At 38.0% G+C, this 26,330-nt stretch overlaps 1 protein-coding gene across 6 annotated transcripts in view; it reads left to right on the top strand.

The window, feature by feature from the left end:
* The window catches only part of Runx1t1 (RUNX1 partner transcriptional co-repressor 1), a 143,376-nt gene that overhangs the window by 64,878 nt on the left and 52,168 nt on the right, over positions 1–26,330 (top strand). For all 6 annotated transcript variants that reach the window (XM_074068827.1, XM_074068828.1, XM_074068830.1 and 3 more), the window contains 2 exons: positions 19,738–19,875; positions 22,535–22,776. In XM_074068827.1, the coding sequence (XP_073924928.1) occupies positions 19,738–19,875; positions 22,535–22,776 (380 nt within the window). The remainder of the gene's footprint in view (positions 1–19,737; positions 19,876–22,534; positions 22,777–26,330) is intronic.

Genomic DNA, 26,330 nt, shown 5'->3' with positions numbered 1-26,330 from the left:
CTTGGCTGTTTCCATAACTTGGCTATTGGGAATAGTGCCACAATAAACATGGGTGTGCAGGTGCCTCTGGAGTAACCTGTGTCAGTCTTTTGGGTATATCCCCAAGAGTGGTATTGCTGGATCAAATGGTAGATCAATGTCTAGCTTTTTAAGTAGCCTCCAAATTTTTTTCCAGAGTGGTTGTACTAGTTTACATTCCCACCAGCAGTGTAAGAGGGTTCCTTTTTCCCCGCATCCTTGCCAACACCTGTTGTTGGTGGTGTTGCTGATGATGGCTATTCTAACAGGGGTGAGGTGGAATCTTAGCGTGGTTTTAATTTGCATTTCCTTTATTGCTCAGACTGGTTTTAAACATGCTAGATCCTCTTGTCTCCACCTCCCAAGTGCTATAAGCATGTACCACCATGCCTGGCAAGGGTTCTGTTGTTATCTTCCTTGAATGTTTTTAAATAATTTTAAGCCAGAAAAGGTGGGGAACACCTGTAGTCCCAGAATTAGGAAAGATGAGGCAATTTTGAGGGATCCTTGGTTGTATAGTCTCAAAAAGAAAATAAACCAGTGTTTTCTTGTCTCAAAAAGAAAATAAGCCAGCAAAGAAACAAAGAACAATTCCAGTCGTTGGGGAAGAGATGGTGTTTTTTTGCATCTCGTGGATTTCCCCCATGGTGATCTCTAGGTCTTTTCCTTTTTCTCTGCTCTGTGTAGACTTCCTTCTTACTACAGTAGCATTCACTCCTTTATTCAGTAAGCACTGATGGTAGGCACTGAGGGATAATCACAATACCAAGGTGAGTTAGGCATGCTTTTCTACTGTTGTGTGTTCAAGCATTTTCATGTGATAGATAGGTGAGGGCTCTGGAAATAATCTCATCTCTTGGATTCTTCTTCCCTTCTGGCTGTGTGGAGTCTCACTTTTTATACCTTCAAGCTGAAGCTGAGCAGAGCAGAGTTCCAAATAAAGCATATTCTTCCCTTCCCATTTTTCACAGATAACTTTATTCCTAGACAGTCTAGATATGCTGGATTTTTACCTAAACTAGTTTTAAGGCACACAGTAGTTTTGCATATCACTCACCATGAAAAACTACAGCCATTAAGCATGACACAGTGCTTTGCTTTCATTGTTTTGTGGTGCTCATCTCAGGTGCAGAAAGATGAGAAGGCCAAAATAATAAGGGTCTTAGAATTGTTGAAGTACAGTTTTAAAACGGAGCAAAATCTCCAAGTCAACAGAAAAAGGTTTTCACAGTGTGGCTGTCTGTATTTGAAAGCTCTCCTTCCTGTCAACCACTGACATAGACATAGCCATTCTTAGTTTCCTAAAACAGATCTTTTTATACACACCTTTTAGACTTTTATTTACATGCACATTTATCTATCTATAACTGTTTTATAATAGGTTTTATTTTTTCAAAAAAGAAACCAGAATCTTGTAAAGCATGCAACTTTGTAACTTGAAACCTCTGTTTTAAAAATCTTTCCATGTAAATGTGCCCATCATTCTATTTCACTAGATGGTTGTATTAGAATTTGAATGCTAGGTGGTCACTGTTGGATAGGCTGTTTCCAATATCATCATAAACATCTTTGTATACTTGCTATTACCTGTTTAGAAAAAAATTCTCTAATGCATTGTATAATTTAGAGGTGATTTATACCTTATAGCTTGATTGTCCTGCAAGAATATTATCATTTTACACAAATATATTAAAGTGGCAGTTTTTATTCTAACTGTACCATAATATCACAAAAATCTGTCATTTTTTCCATGCAAAAGATAGTCTTGGACTGGGGGCATGCCTCATGGAACAGGGCAAGTATGAAGTCCTGAGTTCAATCCCCAGTACTGCAAAAAAAAGAAAGAAAGAAAAAATAAAAAAGAGAGAGAAAATGAGAGAGATTTGTTTTAGTAAATAAAACAGATAAGTGAGGTTAAACTTTTTTCTTTCCTAATTATAGATCATTTACATTTCCTTTGTTTGTTTTTTGCTCCTTTGAGACAGAGCCTTTCTAGATATCCTAGGCTGGCCTCAAATTCACTGTGTAGCCCAGTCTGGTCTTGATCCTGTGATACTCCTGCTTTGGCCTTTGTAATTCTGAGACTATAGGCATGTAGTACTGTGCCCAGCTTGGTCATTTATATTCGCATTTTTGCATTTCCTAACTTGTATATCAAATATATCAATCCATTGTTGTCACATTCCTAATTATTTTTTTTCCTGGCTTGGTAACTTCATTTATTTTGTTTATGGCACATTTTGTTCTACCTAATTTATTAAGTGACATTATTGGTTCTGACTTTTTAAAATAATATTTTGATCATGGTAGAATCTCCGTGTCCTAATATAGATATGTACTTACATATTTGTATTTTTTCCACTTTTATGTTACAATTTTTATTCATATGGAAATCACAAATTTGAATACATTAGAACTGCCTTCTCCATCGAGGATATGTTCCCAGATTCCTCACGGCTGCTGAAATCATAGACAGAACCAAGTCTATCTGTACCATGTTTTTCCTATACATACCTACCTGTAGTAAAGTTTAATTTACTTAATTAGGTGCAGTTAAAGATTAGCAAAAATAATGAAACAATAATAACAATATATTATAATAAAATTATGTGAATATGTTCTCGCTCTCTTTCTCAAAGTATCTCACCCTGTTCTCACCCTTCTTCTTGGGATGATGAGAAGGTGAACGATGTGGGCATTGTGACAAAGTTAGGCTATTTCATCAGCAGTCACCATTACTGAAACATAAGCTCTGTGCTACAGCAGCCATTGACCTAATGAACACGATCGCTACTGAGTGACTGCTGTGCAGGTGCATATGCAGTGTGGATATGCTGACAGGAATGACTGGGCAGAGTGGAATGGAATGGGATGGGGAAGGTTTCATCCTGCTGCATAAAATGGCGTGAGTTTAAAATTTAGGAGTGTTTTATTTCTGAAACTTTTCCATTTAATATTTTACTATGGTTACCTAAAAGGTAACTATGGGAAAATGAGACTGGGGATAAGGTGAGAGTATTGTGTGTAAAATAGTTTTTTTTTCAATTGTTGTGTAATAATTCCTGGAAATTTTTAATTAATTGCCCTTTTTCTCACTAATATAAGAGCTCATCTTTATCATATACTAAATTCTTAGATAAATACATGTATTTCTCAGCTTTATATTTTTGTTCTGCTATATTGACTGTTTAATTCTGTACTAGCAGCATGTTGTTCAAATTATAATTTAATAAATGTTAGGATAAACTTGTTCTTCATTTTCAAAGTTTTGCTGGCTATTTTAATTTTTATTTCAAATTAACTCTTGAGCCACTCCACCAGCCCTCAAATTAACTTTCAAGACATCTGTAAAAATTCCAGAAAAATTCCTAAAGGGCCATTTTGTTTGGGAGTACATCAATTGTAAGTATTGGAATCTATACAGAATAAGGGTAGAATGGACCTGGTGACAATATTAAATGTTTTTTGATGGTCTAGCAACACAAACTAATTAAGGATATACTGTGTGCCAAATCCTTATGGTTAGACACTAGAGATGCAAAGTTGAAAAGTTAGGATAAATGCATTGTGTCACGTTCACATTTTAGAGCTATTGTGATGAGGAGGAGATTCAGGCAGAGAGGTACTGGGGTAAAGAAAATAGTTCAGATGCTCAGCTCAGTAGGTCATAAAGGCCATATCTGAAGTAAACTGAAGGTGGATCTTCAAGGTATTTAAAAGTGGAATTGAGCCAGGTGCCAGTGGCTCACGCCTGTAATCCTAGCAACTCAGGAGGCAGAGATCAGGAGGATTGTGGTTCAAAGCCAGCCCAGGCAAATAGTTTGTGAGACCCTATCTCAAAAAACCCTTCACAAAAAGGGCTGGTGGAGTGGCTCAAGGCCCTGAGTTCAAGCCCCAGTACCTCAAAACAAAACAAAACAATAGTGGAATTAAGGGCTGGTGGAGTGGCCTCAAGTGATAGAGCGCTTGCCTAGCAAGTTTGAAGCCCTGAGATCAAACCCCAATACAACCAAAAAAACAAAAAAAGAAAAAGGTGGAGTTGATGGAGGAATGGTGGTAAGGTTGTACGCTGGTTATATTGTTTGAAACTTGATCAGCTAGTTGGAAAATGATGCTCAGCCCAGAACTGAAATATAGGAGATTCCCAAAGAAGGTGCTGCTGAGTTTGCTTCTAAATATAGCTGTCAGTGGGACTTCCAGATAGACTTGTTATGTAATGAGATTGGTTGATCTGACCCTCAGGAGAGTATTACATGGGATGTGAGGCCTGTGTCAGGGACCAGCAGGGATGAAGCCAGCTCAGAAGGTGAGGAGAGGAAAAGGGCCAAGACAATTCATTGAACCTCCTAGAGATGAGTAGAAGAGTGATGCCACTGGAGAGAAGGAATAAGAAGTGAATAAACAGATCACAGGAAGCCAGCAGTCAAGTAAAATAAAGACTGAAAGACTGCTGGTGGATTAATTACAAAAGAGTTTATATTTATTTATTTATTTATTCATTCATTTATCATTTATTTATTTGCTGTTTTGGGGAGCACGTCCTAGGTAAGTTTTCTACCATTGAACTACATCCTCATTTCTTGTTTTTTTTGAAACAAGGAAGGCTGGCTTAACACTCACAATCTTCTGCCTCTGCCTCCCAATTGCTGGGAGTACATGTGTGTCTCCATGCTTAGCCGAGTCTGTATTTTGTGGGGGTGGTTTAGGTGTAATGATGTTGGTGGAAGCCCCATGGTGGTGGGGATCAGGTACACATGAAAGAATAGTTTTACTATTTTCAACACTTACTATCTTGTTATTTCTGTCACTACAGAATCTTTGAAATCTTTTTGAGGGGAATGAGGGATTCAATTGCTTTGCTCTACATTTTTTTAAATAGAAAAATTCCTTCTTTATTCACTCTTTATTCATACTTGGTGCTCAGCAAAGTGGCCAGTTCTGGGATTGAGTTGATGTACTTGATATGATGTGAAATTATAGGCTCCTTGCCCTTATGGAGCACTTTACTGTCTGGCAGAAGGCATTAGAAAACAAGTAATTATACAGTTATTTGTAACAGTAAGATAAGTTCCACAAAGACAGAGCTGATGGTACAATAGAATTTATCACACAGAGCATGGGACAGGTTAGGCACACCTTCCTTGAGTAGTGAATTTGAGCAGAGATGAGTGAGGTCAGATGAAATTTGCAACTGATTAAACCATTGAGGTGTGAGACAAGCAGAGATTAAGTCTGTCTAGGATATAGGTCATTTGAAGGGTTTTAGATTTTATCCTAAGAGTTAATAGTAATCCACGAACATACATCAAACCTGGGAGTAACTTGATCCCATCATGAGAACACAAAACTCTTGGGTGTAGTGATTTCCTTTTCATTTTTTATGTGTCCAAATGTCTTAATCAGTAATTAGACTTTATGTATGGCTCAGTGAATATATTTTTTTAAGTGGCTGGAATTTTTGTTTGTTTGCTCCTGTTAATTGTTTTGAGATAAGGTCCTGGTAGATAGCTCCATCTGACCTTGAACTGGTGATCCCCCTGCTAAAATCCTGGGTTTATAGGCATGTGCCACTGTGCCTGGCTAGAATATTTGTAAATGAATGCTTTTTTTAAAAAGTGAGTGAATACATTTGTGTTTGACAAGATTATTCCATGTGTTGTAATGATAAATAGTTTATAGCTTGGTAGGGTTGTGAAGACAGTAGCTTCTGAAAATGTGCATGTGGAAGATGGAGGTGGCTTACACCAATGGAGGAGAATGGAATGGAGAAGCCCATTCAGGGGTTAGAATAGTGTGATGGTGGTAATTGTGGGAGAGGAAGATCCTCAGGCTCTTTCATGTATGAACAACAGAGTATTGTTGACTAAATTGAACTTGCCCCATCCTTTTCCCAAATCTTTCTGGACTTTGTTTTTGGCAATACTGGGATTTGAACTCAGGGCACCTCCAGCCCTGGTTTTGATTTGTGACTTCACCACGTACCTCTAGATTTCTGTTCAATGAAGTTTATCCTATTGGTTACCAAGAGCTATGTAGATTTGATAGTGATTTTCAATTATCTTCTGTAATTTTCCCTTTTCTTCCTTCTTACCACTGGGTGTTTGTATCACTTCTAGCCTGGACTGTTATTATGGAGCATTCCTGCCCTTTTGCCTTTCTTGTCTTATGGATTCTTTGCTGCAGGTTTATCCATCCCACATAAACAAGCATTTGGCAGCCTAAAAACTGGATGGCTTCGCCATTGCCTACAGTGTGAAGTTTAAATTAACAATACCGTCATTTCCCCCCTAGAGAACATTCAGTTAAGTTCAAGAAATACTCATTTAAGACCCTGTACCTTGCTTGCTAGTATGCATACTCTGAGCACCTTCATCATTTTCTGCCTTGATTTACTAAGTACTTTCTAGATGACGATCACTGACTGTGCCACCATTTTTCTTGAGAAGCTCTCTGAGCCTCTGCAATCTTCCTTAACCTCCATAAATGTGATAGTAGAGCAAAAGTTGTCTGTACTTGAAGATTGGGAAAGGGTAGGATCCTATTTTATGATACTTTTCACCTTCTGGAATAATCTGCACATGTGTGGTTATGTTGATTCTAGGACACTGTGATGCCTAAATCTTCCTCTGCTTGTACATAAGCTGGAGTTACTTTTCTGTTATTTGGGAAATTTTGATTTTTTTTCTTACCAAGTAAGTTTCTTTTTGAGACAAGCTCTCAGTATGTAACCCAGGCTAGACTGAAACTCCCTATCCTCCTGCCTCACCCTTTTGAGTATTGAAATTACATGGGAGAGCCACCACTCCCAGCTTCTTACTAAGTATTTTTATCATAGTCATTCAACAGATATTACTGGTTCCTTATGTTAGGGATTTTAAAGTTTTCTTTGTTAAACAGGAGACCCCCCCCCATTTTTCCCCCTGAGATCTTAAATAGTACTGTAGAGTGTCAAGCAGATGAATGTGGGAGGGGGAAGAAATGACCCAAGCATTGTATGCACATATGAAGAATAATAAAACAAAACAAAACAAAAAAAGCAGATGAATGTGGAACTTTACCAGTTGAAGAGTTAGGTCCCAGACCTCTTGATACCTTCTTGCTAGCTTCCACAGACCACCTCCAAGAAGTGGTGATTAGGATAAGAAGCAGGAGTCACTGGAGTATAGGTGACAACTGCTATAGGAGGGATGCCAGTTCTGAGAGAGCAACATATCCAAGTTCTGCCTGCTGTCTACAAAGTCCTATGGCCAACAGTTCTTTCCTTTACGAAGTTACTGGTTCTTCTAGCTACAATCACCATTTGGCTATTTGTTATTGTTTATAATGCTTTTTTATTTTCTTGTTGGTCTGTAGGTCATCTCTCTCTAGCAACTGGGAAAATTGACTTAGCCTGTTCCTAGTTTATGCTCTCAGCACTTCTACCTCCCTTCAGTGGGTTTTTGTGCTTAGCACCTGTCCTTGTTCACCTGTCTTGTACATCCTTTGTCCCACTCTAGGTAACTGTGGATTACTCAGAAGCCCTGGCTTTTTGGCAAAAAAGTAGCTTTGCTTTTTTTTTTTTTTTATTCATTCACTCATTTGTTCAGTCTTTATCAAATGCCTTCTGTTTTATGTGCTTTTCTAAATGCAGAGTTCACAAATCAGACAAAAACTCTGCATTCATGAAGCTGACATAAATTGACATAAATGTGTCGTGTGTAGCAGTGTAAGTGCTATAAAATCAGGGAAGATGAACTCCAATCGTTGTCCCTAATAGAGATGATCAGGTTTTGATGCTAGTTTTCCAGAAACAGTGATAGAGTGATATAGACTTATCTTAGTCTTTGCGGGCTTTTTTTTTTTTTTTGTGTGTGTGCTACTGGGGATTGAACCCAGTGCCTTGTGCTAGCCATACTTCCAGCCACTGGCTTCTTTCCTTTTTAACTAAAGCTCATGCCTCCTTCTTTTTCTTTCTCTCTCTCTCTTTTTTTTTTTTTTTTTGGCAGTACTGGGGTTTGAACTCAGGGCCTACACCTTGAACAACTCCACCAGCCCTTTTTGTGAAAGGTTTTTTTTTTTTTTTGAGATAGGGTCTCATGAATGATTTGCTCAGGCTGGCTTTGAACCAAGATCCTCCTGATCTCTGGTTCCTGAGTAGCTATGATTACAGGTGTGAGCCAAAGGCACCCAGCATGAGCTCATGCCTCTTAAAGGCACACAGATGCTCCTGGTTGTCATCTCTGACTGCTTCCTTACAGGACTGAGGCATTGGCCTTCTCCTTTGCATGAATAGCATGATGCTCACTAATAACCTGGACTAAGGGTGTCTTATGTTCATCCTTGCTCAGAGTTTATAACTTTCTTATCTTGGTTTTTAAATTTCATACAATTATTTTTCCAGTCTCCTAAGTAGCAAACAAAACTGTGCATATAAATCAGGTGAAAGATCTGAAATGGCAATTGAGGATGTTTAGAAAGAGGTGATGGCACTCCTTCTCCATTTGCTCCCTCCCTTTGGGTTCTTTTGTCACCTCCATGGATACGGGCGGCCTCATCCTTTGGTGATGATAAACTGAGCCGCATGTCTTAAGATGGTAGCCATCAGCCACATGGAGCCACAGCTGTTGAGCACTTGAATGTGACTGGTATAGCTGAGAAACTCAATTTTGAGTTTTATTTAATTTTAATTAAAGTTTAAATAGTCACATGTGGCAGTGGCTACTGTGTTGGAAAGTGTACTTCCTGTGTATTACGAGGGTCCTACTAGCCTGAGATTTAAGTCTCAACTGAGTGTGGTCTGCGTTACAGTTTTCCAGATCATGAATAAGTAACATTAAGTTTTGGATCATAATGAACTCTGAGAAGGTCAGGAATAAGTTCTGGCTTATAACCTTGGGCAAATTATTCAATCCCTTTGAGCCTCAGTTCCTTTTTTTTTTTTAAACACTCAATGGGAAATTTATAGTACCTTTCCCATTGAGAGGTTGAAAGTGAGATAAAGCACACACAGCATAAGGCACAACATCCAACCCTGATTTTGGTCAACTTTGTCTAACCCCCCCCTTTTAGTTGACTTGTCCCATCAGGGTTTTTGTCTTTTTAAAATTTTTTTCTTTTTATCAGTTGTAAGAATCAAATATGCTTATTGTAGAACATAGAACAATAACAAAAAGAATAAAAATAACTATAATCCTACTATCTATAGACAATAAAAATTTATGGAATATGGAAAGTAATGTGTTTTTTGGTTCATAGAATACTTTTCTCTTTGTTTTGAATGTGTATGTGCCTGCATACACTGGCACGTGTATTTTATTTATTTTTTTATTACAAATACATTTATTTTTTTTTCTTTTATTCATTTATGCATACAATGTTTGGGTCATTTCTCCCACCACCCCCTCCCTTACCCACCCACTGGCATGCTTATTTTTTAAAAAAGGAGCTTTTGTTGACTATAGGTCATATGTGTATAAATTGCCTTACAAAACATTTTTTTTTTCATAATATACTAAAAGGTCTTAGGAAATGTTTGGTGAATAGTTAGAGGTGTTTTAAAATTTTGTGAACTGAATGAAGTACTGGTATTTTTCTCTATTCCTATTTGGTGGCTTCTTGTTTTAGAACATAAAATTTCTCATAATTATTTTCAGATGATGGACATAAAAGATATGGAGGGTTTTTTTTTTATCTTGAGTTGTAACTGTCATGTTTCTTGAAAGTCCTAGTCTAAAAGTTGTGACTATAGACATATTTAAGACATTGTAGTAATATATATCCATTTAAAATACCAAATTACAGCAGGGTGTGGTGGTTCATGCCTATAATCCCAGCACTTGGGAGGTTGAGGCAGGAATATTACAAATTCAAGACTAGCCTGGGCTACCCTGTCCTAAAAATAATAAATAAACCCCACAAATTTATTGAGTACCTTTTATGTGTCAAGTACTGTACTAAGTGCTAGAACTATAATAGCAAGTAAAATGACATGATTGTCCTTAAGTAGGTTATGGTCTACATTCTGTGTGATTAGTGCTAAAGAGAGATCTAGACAGTGTCCCATGAAAACCTGAAGAGTTTTCTAAGAAAAGGCTACCTACCATATGTGTGAACACCTCAGTGACAGAGGCATTTGGAGAACTGCAGTGAGGAGTTCAGAGGAAGAGATGGAATGGATGGAAGAGATGAAGTTGAGTCTGAGCAGTTGAAGGAGCCTCACAAGTCACAAGAGTCCTTCTGTGTTTTATAAGTAACACTGACTTTATTTGTGAGCTTATGAAGATCCTTGAAGATTACTGAAAGTAGAGGAACAAGATCTCCAGGCATAACTTTGACATGTAGAAAGTGCCTGGACACATCCAGTGTCCTGGTCTAGAAAGTGGATCAGAGATGAATAAATAGTACAGGGTAGAATACATTCAATGTGTTGATGTCTAGGCCAAGTGAGATAATTGATGATGAGGCTATAGAAATGCATAGTCCTCTGGATGTTTCGGGGGGAATAGAAGATACAGAGAGCGTGAAGTCATCCACATAATGGGCATCCTGTGAATTAGAGCCACCCTTTCTAGAGTGCATACCACGTGTCAGGCATTTAGCCAAGAACTTTTTTTTTTTTTTTTTGTGTTTTGCAATTTTTTTTCATTTTTCTTTTATTATTCATATGTGCATACAAGGCTTGGTTCATTTCTCCCCCCTGCCCCCACCCCCTCCCTTACCACCCACTCCGCCCCCTCCCTCTCCCCCCTTCCAATACCCAGCAGAAACTATTTTGCCCTTATTTCTAATTTTGTTGTAGAGAGAGTATAAGCATTAATAGGAAGGAACAAGGGTTTTTGCTGGTTGAGATAAGGATAGCTATACAGGGCATTGACTCACATTGATTTCCTGTGCGTGGGTGTTACCTTCTAGATTAATTCTTTTTGATCTAACCTTTTCTCTAGTACCTGTTCCCCTTTTCCTATTGGCCTCAGTTGCTTTAAGGTATCTGCTTTAGTTACTCTGCATTAAGGGCAACAAATGCTAGCTAATTTTTTAGGTGTCTTACCTATCCTCACCCCTCCCTTGTGTGCTCTCGCTTTTATCATGTGCTCATAGTCCAATCCCCTTGTTGTGTTTGTCCTTGATCCAATGTCCACATATGAGGGAGAACATACGATTTTTGGTCTTTTGGGCCAGGCTAACCTCACTCAGAATGATGTTCTCCAATTCCATCCATTTACCAGTGAATGATAACATTTTGTTCTTCTTCATGGCTGCATAAAATTCCATTGTGTATAGATACCACATTTTCTTAGTCCATTCATCAGTGGTGGGGCATCTTGGCTGTTTCCATAACTAGCCAAGAACTTTTTATGTACATTATCTGAATTTTTTCCTATGACTCAGATTGTGGGTAGCAAAAGGCAGTAGCTGAACTGATATTCAAACCTAGCCTGTCTTATAAGCCCAAACTCTTTATGACTGTGATAGTGTGACTGGAGACTAAGGAAAAGGTGTAGAATAAAGATTTGAAGAGGGTCTAAGAAGGAACTTGGAGGGGAAAATACCCATAGTTATCTCAGAGGCAGAGAAAAGAAATCCCTTAGACTGAGAAGAATGGGCCAGGAAGGCTAGAGACAAATGAGGAAAGGGTAGACTTGTGGAACTCTGGAGACACTAGTGTTTTTAGAGGATGAAGTATTGGACAGTCAGATGTTGCATACAGAGTCGCCATAAAGCACATACATTTTTCTTGAATTAATAACTGGAGCAATTGAGAAGTTTTAGTGGGAGTTAGGAAGATATCTTTAATCTTATTTATTTTTATTTTTGGTTTTGGTGGTACTTGGGTTTGAACTCAGGGCCTTCAACTTACTAGGCAGGCACCCTGCCACTTGAAGCCCTTTTTTTCTTTAGATTATTTTTCAGATAGGGTCTCATACTTTTTACTTGGGGCTGACCTCGAACCAAGATCCTCCTATTGTTTATCCTGTGTATCTGGGGTTACACAAGCATATGCCCAGCTGCTTTGGTGAGATGGGATCTCCCTAACTTTTTGCCCAGGCTGGCTTTGAACCATGATCCTTTTGATTGAGCTCTACCTCCTGAGTAGCTGGGATTACAGATGTGAGCCACTATGCATGGCCTTATTTATTATTATTATTACTATTTTTTTTGAGACAGGGTCGTGCTATGTAGCCCAGTCTGTCCTCCTGCATCCACCTCCTAAGTGCTAGAATAATGAGTGTGTACCATCATGCCTGGCTCTAAGAGGATGTGTAGTAGAGAAGGCCTGCTTTCTACCTCTGGGGTGGGACAGTTTTTCTTCCTCAGTTCTGAATTTAAAAGTCTTGGGAAAGGACTGTGATTACCCATTTTGGACTGTCTGCTGTGTCTAGGCCTGTCATCTGAAAGAGTACGAGGTCACAAAAGAGCATGTTGCTCAGAGTAAATGGTAGGGCTATCCCCAGTCTAGCAAGGGAACCTTTTTAGGTAGGCAGCCTCAGAGTCTCCACTACTAGCTTGTGGAATATGAAATGGAAGATGAGGAAGCCAAGAAAATGAATGTAGATTACTCCTTCAAGATCCTGGTCTGCGAAAGAAAATCTTAGTGACTGTCCTGGTGATAATTAAGGAGGGAGAATTGGAGGTTGTTAGTACTATTTTATCACCAAATGATTGATGAAGATTGAATAATGAGGATTGAAAATGTATTTGAAAGGAGGAGATGGATATTAATTTTAACATTTATGGGAGGAAAAATTGCTATTCTCGTGGATATAGAAATTTGTGTGAAACAGGAAGACTGGTTATAATCATCAATTTGAAAATGATTTTATTTGTGGTTACTTTGTTAGCTAATGTGTCTCTGGGTATCTTCTCGGTATTTGTGATAACTGTAAACCATATTGATAGAAAGAATCCATAGAATATTGGCATTTGCAGAAGACCCTTGTTTAATTTTATAGGTAAGAAAAGCAGAATCCAAAGAAGTGAAGTGATTATTTATAGCTATAACATTGCCTATCAGAAGAACAGGGACAGTTTTCTTCTTGGGTGCTTGTTTAGAGAGTGAGGAAGTTTTTCCCAGAATCTCTTCTCTTTGCCTCTGTTTAGTACTCATTGTCCAGAATTGTACTCAACACCTACCTCTGAAACCTGCCACTGATAAGAGGAATGAATAACTGGACTTATGTAAAAAAAGGAGGATCTGCACCAAGAATTGTAGGGAAGGGGCGAATAATGAGCAAAATCAAGGCACTCTAGCAAAAAAGAAAGGGATAAACACTGTTCAGCGGAGACTCTACAGTGTATGAGGCGTGAGATAAGCTGCAAACAGTGGAACACTCTCTAATATGTTTTGTTTTTATTTTTTTGAGAAGTCTCCCTATACTGCCAGGTTGGCCTTGAAATCACGATCCTCCTGCCTCAGGCTGAGGGCTATGATTACAGATGTGTGTCACCACACCTAGTTCCCAAAGGTTTTAAATCAGAGAAAAGATAAGATCAGACTTAAGAATAACTGTATTTTTTCTTAGTCTCTTCATGCTGCTATAACAAAATACTGTAGAGTGGGTAATTTATAAACAGCAGGAATCTATTTCTCACAGTTCTAGATACTGGTAACTCCAAAATCAAGGCATCAGCATGTTTGGTGCCTGGTGAGGGCTTCATCTTCACTTCTAAGAGGGAACCTTGTTGATGGAATTCTGTGTCATTACATGGTAGAAAACATGGAGGGGCAAAAGGAGCCGACCTGCCTTACTCCTCCATCCTGAGGATTGAACCCAGGGCCCCACATATGCTAGGAAAGTGTTCTACCACTGAGCTATACCCTTATCCATTTATGTATTTATTTGTGTTATCTACTGGTTCTTGCTGTGTAGCCTAGGCTGGCCTCAAAATTGCAATCCACCTGCTGCAGTTTCTATAGTATCTGTGATTAAGATGTGTGCCACTATGCCTGTCTCTTCTGCCCTTTTATAATGAACTAGTCCTATCCCCCAGAGTAGGACCCTCTTGGCTTAAATGCTTCCTAAGGGTGCTACTTATTAATACCATTTCAGTGGCAAAACATGAATGTTGGGGGACATTCAGACATAGCACCTATGGTGAGAAACAAGGTGACAGGTCAATCTTACACTTGCCTAAAACTACACAAGTTGATAGCAGATTCAAATTAAATTTTAGGTCGCCAGTATCTTCCCATGTTATACATGTTCCCTGACTTAATGATGGTGTTTGAATTAGGGTTTGTACTTCAGGCTTTCAGTGTTGATCTTTTCCTGGGATAGTAGCCATAATGATGGGCAGCAGCAATGAGTTACAAATCATGTGATCACAGGAGTAAACAGCTAATATTTCTGCAGTATACTGTGTTGCTAAGCTATGATGCTTGCTAGGTTAGGGGTATAAAATGCATTTTTGATTTATGGTATTTTCATAAGTATCATAAATGAGTTTTTGAGGTGTAACCCCATCAGAAGTTGAGGAGCATCTGTTGCTAAATTCCATTCTCTTTCTGTAGTTATGTGCTGTTGATTGTATATGTTTATCTTTTACCAGAAAATTAAGGTCAGTTATCTTTAAATTGACTAGAATAGGTTTGTAAAAGGAATGTAACCATGCTTCCTGTCAGAACCATGATTATAGGTATTTATTAAATAACCTCCTAAGGAAGAAATTAAAAAAAAAAAAAACAACCGAAACATTAAGTCAGGCACTGATGGCTCAGTGCCTATAATTCTAGCTACTCGGGAGGCAGAGATCAGGAGGATGAGGGTTCAAAGCCAGCCCAGGCAAATAGTTCACAAGAACCTATCTTGAAAAAACCCATTACAACAACAACAAAAAATCACCACCAAAAAACAAACAAAGCAAAACAAAAACCAACAAAAGAAAAAACATTGCCCTCAAGTTGCCTGCCATTTTTACTGGTTGGGGTGTACACACACACACACACACACACACACACACACACACACACACACACTCACTCACTCCACACAGACTGTGATGAATGGCAAAAGAGAGGAGGTTATGTGATATGGTGGGGGCCCGAGGGAGCTGAGGAGTTGCTGTAAGAGGACATGTGTGATCTCTAATACGCAGTGAAGAAGGTGCATGTCATTCTAGATGAGGAAGAAAACATCATGAGGAAGACAGAAACCCCCAAGATGTCCTATATAGATTGGTCATAGACTTGAGGGAATAGCAGGGGATGGATAAGGAGAGGAAGGCCCAGGATGAATCTGTTGGTGTCTAATATGAATAGGCACTGTGCTAGGATTTTAACCATATTATCTCATTTAATTTCTTACCACATCTCTATGAGGGACAGAAGATCATACCCCAATTTTCTCATGAGAGACTAAGATTCAGGATAACTCATGGGAAGGCTAAACCAAATGTGTCTTAGCTGGGACACATATACCAAATATTCTTCCTCTGTATCATTCCATGTGTTAGCATTTGACTCCCACTGGCATGCATTGCTGAATGGTTCTGAGTTGGAAGGAAATTACTAGGAGTGCTCATTAGGGAAATGGTGGAAGCTGAATGGAGAATAGAAGCAACCAGCATCAGTGTTCTTGTCTGTAGACAGCTGCCTATACCATCTCACACCCAGACACTGGAATCACTACATGACTTCACTGTCAGAAATCTATTGGCCATCTTTTCAATTGTAATGAAAATAGGATTCTATACCCAATTTCATTATTTTCTAGCTTTGTTCTTCTATCCTTCTCTTTCAGTAATACCTAGGTTCTACTTTGGCCTTATTCTCTGTAGTGAGTACCCTTTAGCTTCCTTAACTAACACTTCTTCAAGTATGACTAGCTCTGGACCAATTACTAATTGCCCAAGAAGTTCCTCATAATCTATAATACCACAGAGAGTTCTATTATAGTAGACATGATGAACTCTGATAGAAAAAGAGATACCACCTACCAAAAGGGAACTTGCTGTCTTTAGAATGTTATGTAAACAAGGAAAATACAGAATACCTATTTTTCATACCTTAAAAACACATCTGGAACTATTTGAACTAACTTCAAGTAAAATAAGTACCAAGGCAGATTATGCTTTACCTTTTTTTTAACTTTATAAAAAAGGAAATGGAAAACATACCACCTCCATAAGTCCCTAAGAATAAATTGGATATTGAAATGTATCAGTAATGTATTTATACATGCCACATTTTCTTCCATACTTTGCCATCTTTGGTGCATGTGTGTTGGATTTTTGCCAAGTGAGAGAAATGTTACCACATAGAGAAGTCCTTCTTATTTAGAAGTGCTGTGAATCATTATGGTAGAAGTAAAGTTGTCTGCCCTTTTTGATCAGATTTACCTTTCCTCCCTGATCAAATATGTATTGCCTTCATTTCCCTTCCCCTCCCTTTACTTTCTCTTTCCCCTTTCCTGTGTTCCTTCCCTCCCATTCTCTGGCCCCTCCTTCTCTTTTTTAAATCATTTTGTGTCACTCTTTCAATAAATGTCAGAATTCCCCTCCAGCAACTAAAAAATAGAAATTATGTACCAGAAAAGTATAATTTTCACAAACTTGAAAACTACATAAGATATAATATAACTTAATATTGGTTTTACCATATCCTCTAATTTGAAATGGAGTGAAATACTTCTGTGGTTAAATCATAGCTCTTGTGCTGCTTGCTATAAAAGTTTCAAGAATATATATTTCAAAAAAATTAAAAAAAAATAATCCAAAACAAATGCAACAGAGCTCAGCATACTTGAGACATATTTTCCAAATTTATCTTAAATCTCTCTGTTCCAGAGGGCTTTTGTGTGTGTGTGTATTAGGCCTGACCGGTATTTCACCATCTATCTCCATCCTAGATTGATTGTACTGAACAACCCAGAATGAGTTACATATGGTCCTACTTTGTCTCAGTTTGTAGGACCTCTGGGTTGGAACTCCATTTGATCAGAGTGAAGCCAACCGTCACAGAAATTTGGCTAATGTCAAAATCCTAAATATCTACATATATACATATATCCGGTTAGAATGTATCAATTCCTGTTTGAAGTAGTGGTGTTTTGTTAGGGATTGGTTGGTAGTTATTATTCCTAAAATATTGATGATATTTGAAAAAACTTTTAAAAGTCTTGTACCTGTGTCAGTGATGATGCTCTGGTTAGGAATTGCGTTACAAATGTGAGGGCTGTTGGAGTGGCTCAAGGGGTAGAACACCTGCTTAGCAAGCATAAAGCCCTGAGTTCAAACCTCAGTATGCCTCCTCCACCCCCCAAAAAAACATGTTACAAATGTGGGCCAGGACTGATATTCGAAGTGAACTGGGGCAAGGATAGAAATACAATGATTATCTTAAACATGAATTTAAATCTAAGTTTGAAGAGGAAACTCACTGTCAGTTTTACAGTTTATTTCCTTTTTCCTTAGTGTGTGGGCTGTTTTAAAAAGAAAGAATGGGTGTAAGCTTTAGAAATTCCTTTAACTATGTGAAGGTGAATGAGGATGGGGACTGTATTTGTTATGACTCTGCTTTACTTGCTGGGAAAAGGAAGCTATGAGGGTAATTCTCCCCTCCAGACTCCTTTCTCCCTGTTTTGTTCTTTCTCCTCCTTCTTTTTCCTTCTGCTTTATTTATTTTTTCATTACTCCCACTTCCCTTTCCCCCTCTGCTCTTCCTTTCTCTGTCTGTGCAACCACGTGCTTTGAGTCTGTGTATCTGGACTGCCTTTGCTCACAGCTCCCTGTGAGTGTTAGCAGAATGAAAGCCAGATGGACCAGCAGTTTCCACTGTTATCTCCCAGCAGACTCTGGCAAGCCTCCCTCTCTCCCTTCTTTCTTGGCATGACAGAAATATTTGCCTTTATTTAGGGAGACTTGTATTTGCTGCTGTACCTCTTCCCTCAGCTGCAACATAAGCGGAAAGCTATGTATTTCCTTGTTGCTGAGGTTGGTTGAGGTGAGTAGAGTGTGCAATGGATTGGTAGAAGCAGTTTTCAGCTTGCCTAACTTCTGTATTTTTCTAGGATATGTGACTTACTGATGTTGGTTGTTAAATACTCTGCAATAGCAATATGAAGACAAGTTTTTAACATTAGATAAAGTTAGAAAAGCTCTGTTTGTGCCTCTGCCATCATTTCACTCAGAACACTTTTATCAACTATAGGGATGTTCATTGTTATTGAACCAATGGATGAAGAAATAGAGACTGGTACTGTTAAGCAAATCATGGTGCAAAATGCATTTATTAGGATGTTGATTATTTTTGTTCATTTATTATATCTTCCCTAATAGGATGTCAACATTATTTCTCATATCAAATGTGTTATTTTATTGCATCCCAAGTCTTAGGAAATTGCTTTGAACAAAGATGAGCTAGGTTTGGAATTGTGATCATAGTAATTGGGCTTTATATTTTCTTTTAATTATTGACTTTTTCTTGGCATATGTTAATTGTACAAAGTCAGGGGTTTAATTGCAATATTTCCATACATGCATGTAACATACTTGGATCATACTCCCCCCCCCCCCGTTATTCTTTGTTAACCCCTTCCCCCACCCCCTTTTTAAATTTTCTTTCATGTCTTTGTACTGGTTTCATTATGACCATTTCATACGCATAACCGTATCTCACACCCACCTTTCTTCCCTCCACCCCCACGAGCTCCCCTCAGTAGTACCCTGTTTATGTTCATGTCCTTTTAAAAAAAAGTTGACTTTTAAGTAATTTTGAGAATTTCTCACTGTGGTTACCACTGTATTTTAAATGCCTGTTTTTCCTCAATAGTTTGAACTTTATAAAAGTTCAAGTATGAAATATTTGTGTCTAAAGCTGATAAAACACCTCAAACCACTTTTTGGGTGTTTGTGTGCCCATTTGTAGAAAATTGGATCCAAAAAAGTAAGCAAATGAAAAAAAAACATTTCATTTTTTTTTTTACTGGAGATCTTCTGCTTTGATAAGTAGATGAGACCGAGAAAAAGAGTTTGAAATTTCAAGGGAAAAGTATATGTAAGAGAAAGCGGCTCTCAGTTACAAATGCTCATTATTGGGTAATCAGGAAATGTCTCCCTATCTTTAAAAAATAACAAGTGTCTTTAGTTTTTATTAGCTCTCAGTTTGGGACTTTTATGTTCTAACTCTCTAAGATTATTAATTCAGTATTGAGCTCATGTTTTTAAGATAACAGGTCATAAATTCAAACAGTCTAAGAAAATAACGGCTTAACTTCATTGCGAAAAATACAGCATAATATTGAAGAGAGAGATAACCTGTCTCCTCTAATAGACCAGAAAACTAAGCATGGAAAGGGATGGCAGGGGTTGTAGAAATCCATCATGAAAAGCTGGCTCCTGCTCACCTGCATAACTGACTTTGGTTTTCTGTTATTTCTGAGCTCTCATGAGGGGTTCATTATGATCCTTCTTTCTCATCTGTTTTCTACCTCTTGCTAATGTTGGCCTCATTTCTGAGTGAAGTTGTGCTGTTGTGCTGTTGTATATCATACTACCAAGGTAGCATCTGCTCAACTCAGAAATAACAATAGGATATAATACAGCCTAGTTACAAATAAGGTCCTTCCATCTGTGCTACACCTTCTTAAGTGGGTGTGGATGATAAAATCGTGCTTTTAACTTCCACAGATAAGCATGTTTTATTGATAGAAGATGTTGAATTTCTTCTGTTCACTTGACAAACCTCACTTGAAAAACTGAGGTGCTTACAGAATAAAGTAACCTGTCCCTGGTGGCGTCCCCTAGATCGTACTGAGAAGCACTCCACAATGCCAGACTCACCTGTGGATGTGAAGACACAATCCAGGCTGACTCCTCCCACGATGCCGCCGCCCCCCACCACCCAAGGAGCTCCAAGAACCAGCTCATTCACTCCGACAACATGTAGGTAGTCGTTTCTGGATTCCGTGTTTTGGTTTTGAAGTTTCAATTAAAATTTTTCTCAACATAAAAGAATCATGAGAAAATACAATCTGACATGAATGTGTTATGCATAAACAATGCAAGAAAAAAAAATCCTTACTTTGCCAGGTAGTACGTATTGAACGTAAACAAAAGTGTCGTATCTTAGGTATAATTGGGTGGTGATCAATATTTGCCTACCTTCTCATTATTGCTCCGAAGTTAGCAATGAAGAATATTGCCTTTGGTCTGTAACTCTAGTTCTTATCCTGAACTTTTAGTTTATCTTATCTTAATGTGGAGCTCTTTACTTTAGAGTGTTTAATTTATCTTGGAACATGAAAATGTGCTTATAATTATTTTAGGTTACTTCTAAGTTACTTTCTTCTGTTTCAGATATTACAAATTATGTTAAAAAAAACTTACTTCCTTAAGATAAAAGTACATTGCTATTTGCAAGAGTCTCATTTAGAAGCCTTTCTGAAATTGCTAGCATCATCCTTGTCACGAACTCTTAGAGTCGTTTCTATTGGCTCAGGTGCTGTGCTCTGAGTCAATGGAGTGTATCGCTCTCTGTGCCATCCAAGAGAAAGACAGAACATTCTGGCAGAAGAGCAACTTCCCTTTCTGTCCTGTAGATTTAAGCAGGGGTAGTGGGTAGCTTTTTATTTATTTATTTATTTTCATTTTTCTTTTATTATTCATATGTGCATACAAGGCTTGGTTCATTTCTCCCCCCTGCCCCCACCCCCTCCCTTACCACCCACTCCACCCCCTCCCGCTCCCCCCCCTCAATACCCAGCAGAAACTATTTTGTCCTTATTTCTAATTTTGTTGAAGAGAGAGTATAAGCAATAATAGGAAGGAACAAGGGGTTTTGCTGGTTGAGATAAGGATAGCTATACAGGGCATTGACTCACATTGATTTCCATGATCCTCCTCACAGTTCTGGTTAAAATTGTCATCAAGGATTTGTGAAGCTAAAAAATGTTATCTTTTGCAGATAATACTATTTATAGACCATGTGCCACATGAATGAAAAATAACAGATAAAAGTATATCCATGGGACTATATGGGACCAGCAAAATACTTATCCTGCACCATTTCTGCCATGTTGTGTTGCCACTTAAAAGACCTTTCCAGGGCTGAAGGTGTGGCTTAACTGGTAATGTTGCTTAGCAGGCCTGAGGCCCTGAGTTTCAAACCCCAGGACCACAATAAATAAATAAATAAATTTTAAAAATTAAAAAGAACTTTCCAAATGTTTAAGGAGCAGAAGACTGTGACATGCCAAGTTGTAACCCTGTCTTCTTATATTTGGTTTGTTGTTACCCAGAGTCACGATGATGGCTATGTCTTATGTGAGATGGTCTGGTGAGTTATCATTTCTTGATAGGTTACTTTGGCACTGATTTGAGTTAAAAGAACTATCTTATTCCTTGAAATGACATTTTAAGAATAACTGGGTCCTTAAAACTTTCTCAAATTGTTACTAGAGATAGTCAAAATTATGTAAAAAGATGGGTTTGTCAAATTAATTAACTAAACATAATAAAATTATCATTTTCTTTAGTGAGAAACACACCAATTTTTCCACCTTTGTTCTTAAACATTATAATCTTTAGGCTCAAATACTTTTTGTTTTTGTTGTTGTGGGACTGGGGTTTGAACTCAGGGCCTCAGGCCTGCTAAGCAAGTACTCTACCAATGAAGCCATACCTCCCGCCCTGGAAAGATCGTTAAAGTTGCAACACAACACTGCAAAAATGGCCTAAGATAAGTATTTTGCTAATCCCTGAGCCACACCTCCAGTCCATTTTACTCTGATTATTTTGGAGATGAGGTTTCACAAATTATGTGCTCAGGCTGGCCTCAAACCTTGATCTTCCTGATCTTGGCTTCCCAAGTAGCTAGGATTATAGAAATGAGCACTGGCACCTGCCTTCAAATAAATTTTATTGGAAGTGAATTTATGAATTACTACCAATGTATGCTTTTAGTTGGATTGAGATGTCCCCTTTCAATTTCTTGAAATAACTCCTTGATAAATACCAAATCCATTTTGCCTTGTTACATAAAATTTGCTTATACTTAAATAAGTGGTTAAGAAATATGAAGGGGGAGAAAATAGCCTTCTAATTGGGTGGTATCAGGTTAAAACTTGAAATCCCATTTCTATAAACACAGCTGTCAGTTGTGTGTACAAAACAAGATTAAAAATGTTCAGTGATAAATTTAGTCTCCACCAAATGTACACTTTCTCTATGGGAGCAGTTTAGGAACGAATAGTACTGTTACACTGATGGAAGTCTATGACAAAAGGTCAACATCCAAAGCTGTTTGTTCTGTGTTTGAAACATTTCAGGTGGGTGGCATATGTGCACATGGGAGCTGGGGCCAGCCCGGTGCTGCAGCACACTCGATTATCTGCTGCTGTGCAGAACGTTCCCCCTCAGTGTGTGGAGTAGACTCACACAGGGATGGAGTATGAGTTTGGTGTCCCTGTGAAGCCCAAGACGCGACATTTTTGAAATTACACAGCCGCTAGATTTCAAGGGAAGAAAACTTGGGAGCAATTTCTTTATGAATGTTCTCTGTAAAGTTTATTTTCTTTTCCTTCTGATTTTGTGCCCTTGACAGTAACTAATGGCACGAGCCATTCACCTACAGCCTTGAACGGCGCTCCCTCGCCACCCAGTGGCTTTAGCAACGGGCCTTCCTCCTCCTCCTCCTCATCTCTGGCTAATCAACAGCTACCCCCAGCCTGTGGTGCCAGGCAACTCAGCAAGCTGAAACGATTCCTTACTACCCTGCAACAGTTTGGGAATGACATTTCACCAGAGATTGGAGAGAGAGTCCGCACCCTCGTTCTAGGACTAGTGGTAAGCAAATGGAAATCAACCCAGTTTTCTTGGGGTAAGGGAGATGGGGGTGGGAGGGGGGTGCGGGGTCAGCTGAGGTGGGAGATTCAGAAATATAGACCCCCATCTTCACAGCAATTTTATTGCAGTAGTTTCTACATCTGGGAGTTGTATGCAAGTCTGATTAATTTTACAGGAATAACTTACCCAATTCTATATTATAAATTGGCTCCCACCATGGTTTCTTTTACTGTTTGACTAATACAGATATATGTATACAGGTTTGTTGTTATCTTGGCCATAAATGCTTATGTGTGTGCATATATACATATGTACATGTACATATGTGTATCTATACATATATGTGTTTCTATACACACGTGTGTGTATATGTATTTCAATAACTATTTTCCTGACATAGTTAATGGCTTTCACCAATGACTAATTGTGTTGCTATGTTAGTGACTCAGTTAATCTAATTGGGTGCTCATTTTAATGTAGTTGTCTTGAGGGATTTTTTACTTTGCACATTTTTTTTTTTTTGAGGTACTGGGGTTTGAACTCAGGGCCTCACACTTGCTAGGCAGGAGCTCTACCACTTAAGCCACTCTACCAGTCCAAGAGATTTGTGCTATTGACTTAGAGGAATAAGTGTTCATAAAAAGTAACACATTCTTCTTCTACGAAATTTTATTTTTAAGGCTAATAACATTAAGAATTTTTTATTGTAGTAAAGCACACATAGAACTTGCCTGCTTAATCCATTTTAGCTGTGCCACCCTTTGACATTACAAATACATCCACACTGTATAGCTTGCACTACTACCCCTCTCCAGAACCTTTTCATTACCCCAAACTGAAACTCTCCCCTGAAGACTCTTCCTTTCTCTTCAGTCTAACCCTTGGTAGCCATTAATTGCTTTTTTTTAAACCAAATATGCACTATGGTTAGAATTACTTAGACCATCCTTTTGAAAACAGGTTTTGGCACATTGTGTACATTAACACACTGGAAATGAGAATGTGTGTCCTTCTTTTTCCCCCTATGTGATTTTTACATTTATTGTGGTTTTCTACCTGAGGGGAGGATTCTCTAGTTTAGGAAGGCTGTTTTCCCACAGCAAACTGAGTCATAGAAGAGCGTGAGTCACAGGCTCAGAGTTTTCATCCAGGTTTTTGGTGGAGCTGAAATTTGGATGATAGAAGTTTCCTTTTTCCTGTAATAGGTCAGTTATTTTCAATATGTGGACCTATCATGGGCAAAACAGTATCAGAAAATGTGCTTCAAATCTCTGTGTCCTTCATTTGATAGAGATTTTGCCATTTAAACTTTAGCCACTAATTGCCACTCTTTCCTATTCTAAGAGCCAAAGACTTTTCTGTTTCCCATTGTCTGTCAGCTACACCCTGTCAACCCCCAGCACAGGAAGGTGATTTTGATAGGGGTGTCAGTGTACTTTTCCAGTCACTTTTCTTTTTCATTCATTTTTGAGTTTTATACAGGCTTTTCAGCATGTAAACAAATAAATAAAACCAAATAACAACAAACAAGTTAAAACTGAAGCAATAATTGTACATTAGTAAAAATTGTTTCTTTGAAAAACTACCTTATAAATTTCATATTCTTTATAAAAAGTGGTTCCAAAACTTAACATATAGAAAATCTTTTTATTTTATTTTATTTTTAGTAGCATATTATTGTTTAACTGGCGGTACATTGTGACATTTATAAAAGTGCTTAAAATATATCTTAGTTAAATTCACCCCCTCCATCATTGTCATTTATCCTCCCTTTCCTCCTCCTTAGAATAGTTTCAACTGGTCTCATTTTTCCATTTTCATACATGAGTACATAGTATTTCTACCATATTCTCCCTCCTATACCCTTTCCTTATATCTTCCCACACATACTGGTACCACCCTCCAGACAGGACCTGTTTTACCTTCCTGCCCTTCATTTTTGTAAAAAGACATTTTTGTTTATTTAAGAATATCTATACAAGGTGTTTCATTATGATATTTCCATGTATATATGTATTATTTCCTGAATTGGTTCTTCCCCTCCATTTTTCTCCTTTCTACCTTAGTTCCCTTCTTATGGTAACTTCAACAGGTTTAAATATTCAGTATTCATTCTTGAATAGAGAGTATATCAACCATATTCACCTTCTTTATTTCCTTCTTTTACACTCCCCGTCCTGTTAGTGCTCTCCCCTTAGCTTGACCTGTTTTTCATTCTTGTCATTCATTGTTTTGGTGTTTGCTGTTCAGTGGTATTTTAGCCTTGATATTACACCTATACATGCATTGTACTTAAGTCAGTGTAACATGCCCCCCCACCACCTCCACTGCACTTCCTCACCCTTTTCCCCCTGTTCTGTGTTGTTCAACAGTTTTCAGTGTGTTTCCTTGTGTCTTGTTCCTGCAAAGATGTGATATATTTCATTATTATTCACTATCTTTCCTTCCTTCTTTTCTTCCTCCTTGGTCTCTACCAGTACCACTTTTGGGTACATGTGCTGTGCATATTTGTATGTCTATATAATATTGCTTGTTAAAATGTAGAAAAACTTGGAAGCCTTTCTACATATTACATGACATACTTTGAGTGAAATACGTTTTTGTTTTTTTTTTTTTTTTCTGAAACAAGGTAGCCAAGATTGGTCTTGAACTATGATCCTCCTGCCTTACCTCCTGAATGTGGGGTTACAGGAGTGAACCACTATGACTGACTTGAGTGAAATACTTTTTAAAATAACATTTTTAACCTAAAACTTCATGGAGAAAAGTTGGGGGAAGTCATTAATTGTGTCTTGTGTATAAGAGGTAATGAATATTCATTACATGAGTGATTAAGTAGAGAATATTCTTTTAAACATTTGACCAAAGGCCATTTTATTTAATATCTGGAACCACTATTTGAAGGAATGATTTTTATACACATTTTACATATTGGGAAACTGAGGTATATAAATATGAAGTGAAATGTGGCACTAAATCATAGTGAAACTCATGATGCCATTATTTAGAGAGCATGAAGGTAAGTGTTAGGAAGTATTGTCCTTTAGAAAATGAGTCATAAAAACAGATAGTAAGTAGGCATTTATTCATGCTTTCATGTGAACACATAAGGAAACCTTTAAACTTGGTGCTCCCATATCTTGTGTCATGAAAAGAAGTGGAACTGTACAAAAAAGTGGGTAGGGCAATATTCTAGTGATGTTCAGTCACAAATACCCAAATTAAGTCAGCTACCAAAAAAATTGAAAGGACAGAAGAAGGTGACAATGACATCACAGTTGTAACTCTGCCTAGGAGCTAAGGATAATCAAAAAGTGGCTAGTTTATTCAGTGACTTTATAATAGTTTGGTTATCTATTAAGTAGGTGCTTTTATGAACACTTTGTCCATTACAGATACACACCCAGAGTATTTGGGGCTTGTTTGAGTATATGGGATAGGTTAGGAGTGAATTTTTCTTATTTTACTCAGTCTCTTGGGTTGAGCAATACACATTGACACTGGGATGCATAGAATATTTTTGACAACTGGGGAGTTTTTTACCTGATAGAAAA

The sequence above is a fragment of the Castor canadensis genome, chromosome 3 (genome assembly GCF_047511655.1).
Source record: "Castor canadensis chromosome 3, mCasCan1.hap1v2, whole genome shotgun sequence".
Taxonomy (NCBI): Eukaryota; Metazoa; Chordata; class Mammalia; order Rodentia; family Castoridae; genus Castor; species Castor canadensis.
Note: the sequence above shows the minus strand (reverse complement) of the source record. Positions and strands in the feature narration are given on the sequence as shown.